Source organism: Hyperolius riggenbachi, chromosome 7, assembly GCF_040937935.1.
Source record: "Hyperolius riggenbachi isolate aHypRig1 chromosome 7, aHypRig1.pri, whole genome shotgun sequence".
Lineage (NCBI taxonomy): Eukaryota > Metazoa > Chordata > Amphibia > Anura > Hyperoliidae > Hyperolius > Hyperolius riggenbachi.
Genome location: NC_090652.1, coordinates 98,461,931 through 98,471,643, shown reverse-complemented (window position 1 = coordinate 98,471,643; position 9,713 = coordinate 98,461,931). Strand labels below are relative to the sequence as shown.

Genomic DNA, 9,713 nt, shown 5'->3' with positions numbered 1-9,713 from the left:
CTGTGAAATTGTTGCGCAAACGCTGACAGAACGATCGATTTCCGTCCAAAATCCATTGTTCCCGTCGATCGGTCCGTGCGGAAGATTTCGCTCAATTGCCGGCAGGTCGGGAGTGTGTCAATAGCGACATTTGAATGACCGATGCTAGCGGCAATACATTACCTGCTCCGCCGGCGTGTACCCTGTTCCCGCTGGGTTCTGGCTAGCTTCACTTACTTCCTGTCCCGACAGGAAGTTTAAACAGTAGAGCTCCCTCTACTGTTCACTTCTTTCTGTCTGGGGAAGTTTAAACAGTAGAGGGAGCTCTACTGTTTAAACATCCCCAGACAGAAAGAAGTGAAGCCAGCCAGAACCCGGCAGTAGAAGGAGCAGCAGGGACAGAGGGGGACTCGCGCCGGCCGGAGCAGGTAATGTATAGCTGGTGGGGGGCAGCGGCAGCTCCACAGATTGTGATCGGTTTCATGCTGAAATCGATTCATAATGTTTGCAGTAAAGGCAGCCATAGATCCCTCCCTGATCAGATTCGATCAGAGAGGGATCTATCTGTTGGTCGATCTGATGGCAAATCGACCAGTGTATGGCCACCTATAGATGAGGAAGGAATTAGACAGGCTTAACGCTCTAAATACATACAGGGTGCATTTCTCTGTGTTTTCCTTCTATCCTGTGCAAGAGTTCAGGTCCACTTTAAGCAAAGAATCTGTAGAGCCTTCAGCCCCAAACTGTAGTCCGAAGGGATCAAGGACCAATCCCTGTGGGTGACTATCTTTATGAAAGTGTATGCACCTTTATTATGAGGGCTGATTGGATACAAAAGGTTAATGACTAAAAATGTGTAAACCGTTTGGGGATGCATTGTACCTAAATGGTATGCTGCAAAGCTGCTACATTTATGGTGCATTGTAAAATCCATTGGATAAGTGACTTTGCTAAAGCAACATCTTAAAGCAGACCTGAACTCAGAACTTCCTCTCTGCGCGATAAGCTTTAGAGAAAAAAAACTTTTTTTCTACAAATCCTACAATAAATCTTCAGTGTTTCTACTTCCTGCTTTCATGGAAGCAGACAGTGTTAACATCTTGTGCTTTCAAATGAGCTTAAAGGGACTGAGCAGTGCAGTAACTATGGAAAGATGCATATCATTTTAAAACGCTCTTTCTCCTCTTTCCAATAATATATAAACCGCTGCCCTATGCCTTTTAGTTTTCGCTATTGAAATGGCCGCAATTTCAATCGCAAAAATAGCGAAAACTAAAAGGCATAGGGCGGCAGTTTATATAGCATTGGAAAGAGCTTTAAAATGATATGCATCTTTCCATAGTTTCTGCACTGCTCGGAGTCCCTTTAACTGACAGCAGTCAGCGGACACAGGGAAGAGATCAAATTACAACTTGTGATTAGACAGATGAGGGTGAATTAGACAGGCTAAACTCTCTAAATGCACGCTCTAGGTTTTCCTTCTCCTGTGCAATAGTTCAGGCACTAATGGCCGAAATCTTTTGTTCCTGCAGCGAGGTGGCTTCTGCTTATACAACCCCACCCCAAGCAAAAAAAAGGCTACTGATCATTTTGGGCAACAGAAATGTAAAGTGCGTACGTTGGTTCAGATTTCAGCATTACTCCCTATGTACATCCAACGACTTCACAACTATACAGCATGCATGGCCTGCAGCTATGTGAGGTCAGTGACAGACAGCTGTGTAAACACTTCCAGGACAAACAGGGCTAGAGCTGAGAGTGCTTTTCAATCCGTCCCTAAAGCAACTTCACATTTTGCCTACAAAATGCATTTAAAAAAAAAAAAAAATATCGAAGAGACCAATTCTCTGTAATTTGGAGAATGTCCAAAATTACTTAAAATGCTAATTTCCAGTGCAAAAAATCCTGTGAATCCAAAAAGGTCACGCATTTTCAATCGCCACTACAGTGCTTAGGTCTTACTAGGATGTCACTTAGTCTGAGCCGGCTGTGGGCCCTGGATCACACTAGGTGATGGGTTAGGTGTGTTTGTGGCAGTGAGTGTTGCATGCTGGAACCGCTGTTCCTTTTGGGGGGTCCCAGTATTTTAAATCCCTGTATAAGTTAGGTTTTTTTTAATAAAGCCATTTTGTATTTTTATATTCAATTTCTATGAAGTAAGAAGATTTATTGTTGCATACACTTTCCACTTTTTATTTCTCCTGACTAGTACGTAAGATGTCATTTAACTTTTTAGTGTCCTTCCAAGCAGTATAGCCTTTTTGCCAAGTAACAATTGACCTTGACCCATGTCCCTCTATAGAAAGCACTGATACTATTTAGTGGCACATTCAGATTTTTACACCCACACAGAGCTGTGAGATCTTCAGAGCTTGGCTGAGCCATCCATGCACAATCTCCTTATGATTTGGTATTTTTTTCATCAGACTATTTTGAAATCTATACATAGCTAGAATTGTAGCCCAGCATCATGATGATGGCATCCCCAGGAGAGCAGCACACATGAGATCACCTCCTGATCCAGACAAATGCAGTCATATTTGGACTGTGGGTATATCTATGCTAATTCAGCCTTATAATGGCACTTGATCAGCCAGACCTCCCATCAACTTACGAGCTGGCAGTTGACTTCTTGTACAACATGCAGATCTCTGCTCACACAGTAAACAAAAACAAAATTACCCACCCCATCCATTGTTGGATGCATGCTACCCCTCTTGGGGATGGGGTGGAATGATACAAAATTAAAGTGAACAGTTTACCAGTGCATTCCTCTAGCTTGAACTAGCTGCTGTTAGGCTAGCAGCTGTGTTAAAAGAACATGAAAAGTAAAAATCAGTAATACATAGTAACTGCTTTAGTGATCAGTGGAGGTGAGGTTAGGTATAGGTTAGTGGAGGTATTTAGCATATTCATGTTTAAAGGTTTGTTTCCTTTTCAACAACGCACATTGCCTGGCTGTCCTGCCGATCCACTGCCTCTAATACTTTTAACCATAGACCTAAAACAAGCATGCAGATCTAGTATTTGACTGCATTTGCCATATGCATGTTTCAGGTGTGTCATTTAGACACTGCTGATGCATGAAAGATCAGCAGGATACCAATCAACTGGTATGTTTCAAAAAGGTAATAAATATGGCAGCCTCTATATCCTCAGATCAGTAGCCCTTTAAGCTCTCACATTAACCAATCGACCCCAACCACCACCGCAAGCAATTCAGTAGGCCAAGCCATATCTCTTGCTGCTATCTAATTCAAGACTTGCCCCTTCTTTACCATTTCATAAGATTGTGCAGGATCCTCACTGCATCAGCATGATTTGGAATTTCAGTCAGTGAAAAATAAGAGGAAAGGGGGTGGGGGTTTGCAATTAGAAAGAAAAAATAAAAACACAGCAGGTTAAAAAAAAATAACAACAAGTGGACTTGTTCTTTAGTTTTTCCGCTGTGGAAACTCACATATTGGTACTCGTTACCCAACTCAAATAAGAGAATGATCCTTTGTTCTCCATTACTCTGTAAATACTTTACACTTTGGATAAACCAGGCAGACAACTTTTTTTTTTTTTTTAAATGACAAAAATATATACATTATACACATATATAAACTTCTCTGTACATATAAAAAAAGAAGAAAAAAAAAAGTGTTTACGAGGATCCAGCCATATTTTCGTCACTGTGTTGGGCTTGGTTTTTCCTTTTCACTTGCCTTCGAGCAGCCTTGAACTGAGTTGGACTGGGCTGGGGGAAGGGTATGGGGGTCAGTCTGCTGTGGGCGAGTCCTGGGGTTGGCGTGAAGGAAAGGCCAGTAGGAGAGGAAGTGGGGCTGCTCACAGAAGAGTAGCCGGAACTGTTTTCTGCTCCCATTCTTGCGTGGGGTATGGAGTGTTCAGATTTTGCAGGTAGTGGTTGGACGTTAGTTGTGTCCTCGTCGCTGGAGTCCTGGCATTGGTGTTCCGGGAGGATCATGGAGAGATCGAGGATACCACTGGGACAAGTCACTAGAAACACAAAAGAATAAATGGATTACAAAATCTGAAAAAAACAAAAAAAAACATTTTGCCGAGTTTGTGGCACATTTCCATTTTTTATTTTTCCAGTACAATTTGTCAATTTGAGCTCATCAACCTCTAATTACGATAACCACTTAACTTAGAAAAAGCCCATCAAGGTAATTATCATAGAAACAGGACCAGCACAACATACAGGCAAAAAGCTAATTCTGAAGTAGAAAGGATTCCTCCTGAATTATTGTCTGCTCAGGCTTCCTTTAATATTCAATAACATCAGAGAAAATGACAATGTAAATTTCTCTCATCTTTTACCGAAAGGGCGACTGACCCGAGAGAGATATGGAGGCTGACATTTATTTCCCTTTATACAATGCATATTGCTTGGCTGCCCTGCTGATCCTCTGATACTTTTAGCCATAGATCCTGAACTAGCATGCACATGTTTGAGGGCGTATGAAGACATTTTCATCAAAATACAGGTACATTTTAAATATTTCTAAAAAGGATTTTGTGCTACTGCTCAGAGAGGGAGAGAAGAAGCAGCAGAATAAATCTTGAGCCTGGAGAGGAACTTTAAAAAGAAACCACAAAGGAGGACTTAACAACACGCATAGACTGGAAACGTGGGAAGAGAGTTCCGTTTGCCTCTTGTACTATGGCCTGGGGTGCTACAACTAGGCCCATTTAATACCAAATCAAGAAAACACCACTGGTGCCAGGTGGGACATTTCATGGTTTTTAATTGTGTATGCAGTACTGTAGTTGAACACACTTTAAAGTTAACATGATGGTACAATATGCCTTAGTGCATCTCCATCTTGTTTCAAACTCACATGTATTCTACAGGAAGACACCAAATGCTGTTTAACGTTAAAACTGAAGAGCTTACCATCCCCCTCCCGTTCACCCTCGCTTTCCCGGTCTCCTTCATAACCAGAACGTGAGGAATCCAGACTCCAGTCCAAGAAGTCTCCAAGTAATGCTTCCTCCTGATTGGATAGTTCTGCAGTGGGAGTGGTCACAAAGCTGTCCCGATCTTCCCGCATGCTGTCTTCTCTGCGTCTGTAGGGAGGAAATCTGGTTGTTAGATAAATTTATACAAGGAGGATGTCAGTTTAGTCCAGGGAGGAGGTCAAAAGAGGCTTGTGTAAATAAAAATGCATAGGATGGTGCCCATACACAAAATCAGCACTCGTTTCTCTGCAGATTCGATCACTATAACAGAATCAGATGAAAATGTATTCCTTTCAGCCAAGGTGAGGTGCTGTGCTGTCGCTGGCCCTGAACTCCCCCCCCCCCCCCCCCCCCCCCATGACCTAGCTTTTCAATGCAGGAGCAATGAGAGATCCAACAGCTTCATAGCTTTGTACTATATGTAGATATTGTTTGAACAGTGGCAAAAATAGGATATTATACACACAAACAAAAAATAAAAAAATAAGATTCACAAAAGAACTTTCTGGCCTACTCCACAGTGCAAAATGTTTTGCAGGTGTGCCCGCTTCATGAGGCAAATTAGGGAGTTACTAAATCAACTGTGGTAAAGACCTAGGGGTGCTTGGTCTTCACCACACTCATTTTAGTTACTCTCCAATTTGCCTGATGAAGCAGGTCATACCTGCAAAACGCGTTGCACTGTGGAGTAGTCAAAGTTCTTTTTTGTTTAAGAACGGAAGCAGGTTAAGAAAAAACCTGCAGTCCCTATCTTGTTTGTTAACTGGGGACTACCTGTACGTAATTACCACCCATATCCAGCTGGTCCTACAGCAGCAGCTGCACTAATGATAGTGGCAATATACAAGCCCCGCTTTTAGTTTTTAATGTAGATGTGCTTTAAAATAAATGGAAACCATGAAGAAGAAGAAAAAAAAGAGGAAAAAAAAAAAAGATACTTACCTAAGAAGAAGGAAGGCTCTGGGTCCTAATGAGCCCCCACTCTCCTCTCCCGTTGCAGTGCTGTCCCTGGGTGCAATATTTGACTAATTTGGTCAAAAACTGCTCGCTCCACTGGCGAAGGCGACTTTAGAAAGCTTTCGGGAGCACTGGCCGCTCCATACTGCGCACGTGTGAGCGCCCTCTCTTGTGCACTTGCATGTGCTCAGTATGGAGCTGGCCATCTTCGGGAGGACTCTGCTCTGCAGTCCACTGTGGCGGGGGATTCAAACAGAGGAAGCCAGCGCTACACTGAGGGCACCGGGAGAGGAGAGGGAAAGCTCATTAGGACCCAGAGCTTTCCCTCTCCTTAGGTGAGTATCTGTTTTTCTTTTTTATAATTACTACATTTCCCATTAGCTTTAAAACACAAGGCTGACCTAGCAGGTTTTAAATTCATGGAAATCAATCCACATGCATCTGGAGTAATCTCTTTGATATACAGGGAACTCACTCTCACACATTCTCAAAACAAACCGGACTACATACTTAAATGGGAAAAAGAATTGGGCTTACGGTGGATTATACTGATGTGTGATATTTAGGAAAACATCCCTAAGACATCAATAAATGCAGATCTTGTTGAGATAAATTATAAACTCCTATTTAGATGGTACCTAGTTCCCCAGAGGGTAGCCAAGTACAATAGGAATTGCTCGGGGGATTGTTTCAGAGGGTGCAATATGGCAGGTTAATTTGCTCACATATGGTGGAACTGTAAAAAAGTGCGCAGACTATGGATTAGGGTTTGTACCTGGGCATCATCCTTGATCAATGCCCTAGTCCCGCGGAATCCCCTTCATGTTTTATTAGGCTGCCCCTATCCAAACCTATCTCCTGCTCAGAATACCCTTATCAATTATATCTTTACTGTAACTAAAATTAAAATTGCGGCAGCATGGAACACCCAATCTCTTTCATTTGAGGCAATCAGAAATAGGCTTGGCAACATTTTGTTCTTTGAGAAATTGAGGGCCCGTATCAACGACAATATGAAGAAGTATCACAAAATTTGAGACCCATTAATAACCTATTTTTTAAATCCTGACCAAATAGCGATGGTATGTAATCAATGACCCGACCAAGGTTACCCCTCATAGACAATGATAACCTACACAATAAGGATGAGCTTTGGCATCCCTCGTCTCTGGACTCCTTAAAATTTCCTCTAACCCTCTTTGCCTAATATATCAAGTTTCACTTACTATTTCCTTATATCCTCTGAATTTCTTCTTTTATTCCAGGTAATACTGTTGATGTACAAATATTGACTTTTCATACTAAAAAAGTTATGATGATTATTGAATTAAAAAACGCATCATCCTTTTCTTGTTTACAACTTGCACTCTCGGTTGCAGTTAGTACCTAACTAACTTGACTTAGTTAACAAGCAAAATCTATCCCTGCTTCAGTTTCACAACTAAGGGTACTGGATAAGAGATAGTGGGTCAGTCCCCATCCGACCCCTTTGGGGTTAGTGACGGATGTTGGACATCCTATATGATAGAGTTCTAGAAAATTTTTCCTGACAATAGCTGAGAACCCTCGCTCAATCTTCTGGTTATGTATAGTTATACGACAAATAGCCTATATAGCTGTTTGAGTTTACCACTGTATGACAGTATTGCTCTGTTTGCTACTTAAAATGCATAACTATGTTGGAGAACTGTTCTTCCTTCTGTACAAAAAAATTCAATAAAAATTATTGAAAATAAATTCATGGAAATCCTGTATAACGCATGTTAATTTGTTAATTATGGTTCTTCAGTGTATATTTTATAATAAGCACTTCCTATGATTTACCTTTTTGTTTTGTTACCACCAGGAGAACACAGAAAAGGATGGACATCGGGTAAGTCACATATTGTCATGGAGGTTTCTGAATCCTGGAAGGAGACCCCAAGCAGCATGCACAGCTGGCTGTACTCCATCACCTGCTGAACACAGGAATCAGACTGTTACTCGTGCCAATTAGTCACTCACAGGAAAGGAAGCATCAGGGACCACCTAGAGATTTGTATCATCAAGATCATCAAGATCTGCAAAGGCTGCAAAGCAGCAGCTCTACTTGTTTAGCTGCATCATGTACAACCAACACAAGCCAATTTGTCTATTAGATTACACGGATTAACTTACATAGGGTTCAGGATCAAGTAATCAGCTGTGCTGTGAATTGGCATAAATAATTTGAGGCCGATGGTCCAACATAAAAACTTCTAACTTAATGAAAATCGCATGGTACACATCAACTAGGCACCTTTAAAATACAGTAGAATCCCTTTATAGTAAACTCCACAGGACCAGGAAAAGTAGTTTACTATATCAGAATTGGTCATACATTGTATATTTATAGACACATTTGCTGGGACCTGAGGGCCGAGTTTAATATATCCAGAGGTTTATTATATATCAGAGTGTACTAGAATGAGATTCCACTGTAGTACATGTCACCTGTTTATAGATATACCGAACAATTACTCCTTGCTTTGACACACAAGCCTTCCCTACAAAGTGACCGTCAGCGGCAAGAAATGGCCTTCATGCATTTTTTTTTTTTAAATTAGAGCTATGCTCTCTGACGTCTAACATTAGTCTGATAAATGTATTTTTAGTTAGAGTTCCAGTTGTCCTCAGGTTGGCATTAACGTCACAGTCACCAGTATAGCTGGGACATGAACTGTTAACAGTTCATGTCTGGTGAGCTTTTTGTCCCTAGGCCTTCACAAAGGACTAGAGGACATGATCTGTGCATGGAGGAAAAACGTTTCAGCCATTTATTTAGGAAAGGGTTCTTTATAGTAAGAGTGATTAAGATGTGGAATGCATTGCCACAGGAAGTAGTTATGGCAAATTCTATATCTGCATTTAAATGGGGCTTAGATGCTTTCCTTGCATTGAAAGCCATCCATGGCTATAATTACTAGGTAATGCCCGAAGATGTTGAGCCAGGGATTTGATCTTATTGGCATCTGGAGTCGGGAAGGAATTTTTTCCCTGTCTAATTGGACCATGACTTGTAAGAGTTTTTCGCCTTCCTCTGGATCAACGGGATATGCGAGAGTGCAGGCTGGTATTGTACTTTGCGCAAAAGGTGGATCAGCGCATCACCAGGCCGCCTCCGAATGGCCTCCAATCAGAGGTGCACTGAGCCTCCCCAGAAACTGCAAACGTATTGGTATTAGTACTTTACTTAGTGGTTGAACTCAATGGATGGATGTCTTTTTCAACCCAAATAACTATGTAACATGAAAGTGAACTAAAGTAAAGTTCTGTGTACGCCGTGGTTGCTAGAAATGTAGGCACATCACTGGCTCACATGCTGCGGTTAGTGTTCCAGCTACAGACAAAAGCACCATTACTCCTCACAGTGCTGGCTATAATGAGAATGCATGCGGGCAATTTTCTGTCATGGATGTTTAGGGCCAGTTCACATGGATACTTGGCGGGCGTTCACCGCCAGCGTCCGGAACTCGGTAAACGCTCCCATTCAAGTGAATAGGAACATTTGTATCGGGCGGGGTGTATAGTTAACCGGCGTTTGCAACAACGCGGCATTCTGATCTCGATTTTCCTTGCCGTTCCTGGTGACCTTGGATGCAACATGCTGCGTCCAGGGTAGATTACCGCTGCGTCTTCGGAAAGACGATTAAGACGGAATGCCGCCGAACGGGACACTGCTTGAAGCCGGGAAGAAGCCCGTGTGAACCGGCCCTTAAAGACACCTGACGTGAAAGTAATATGGAAGCTGCCAATTTTCTTTTCCTTATAAACAATACCAGTTGCCGGGC

General features: G+C 42.1%; 1 protein-coding gene across 1 annotated transcript in view; it reads right to left on the bottom strand.

The window, feature by feature from the left end:
* Positions 1 to 327: 327 nt before the first annotated feature.
* Positions 328 to 9,713, bottom strand: part of CCNF (cyclin F) — a 61,084-nt gene continuing 51,698 nt past the window's right edge. Inside the window, exons 15-17 of the mRNA XM_068244423.1 lie at positions 7,729 to 7,859; positions 4,883 to 5,055; positions 328 to 3,981 (exon numbers count right to left, since the gene is read on the bottom strand). Coding sequence (XP_068100524.1) covers positions 3,629 to 3,981; positions 4,883 to 5,055; positions 7,729 to 7,859 — 657 coding nt within the window. The 3' untranslated portion in view covers positions 328 to 3,628. The remainder of the gene's footprint in view (positions 3,982 to 4,882; positions 5,056 to 7,728; positions 7,860 to 9,713) is intronic.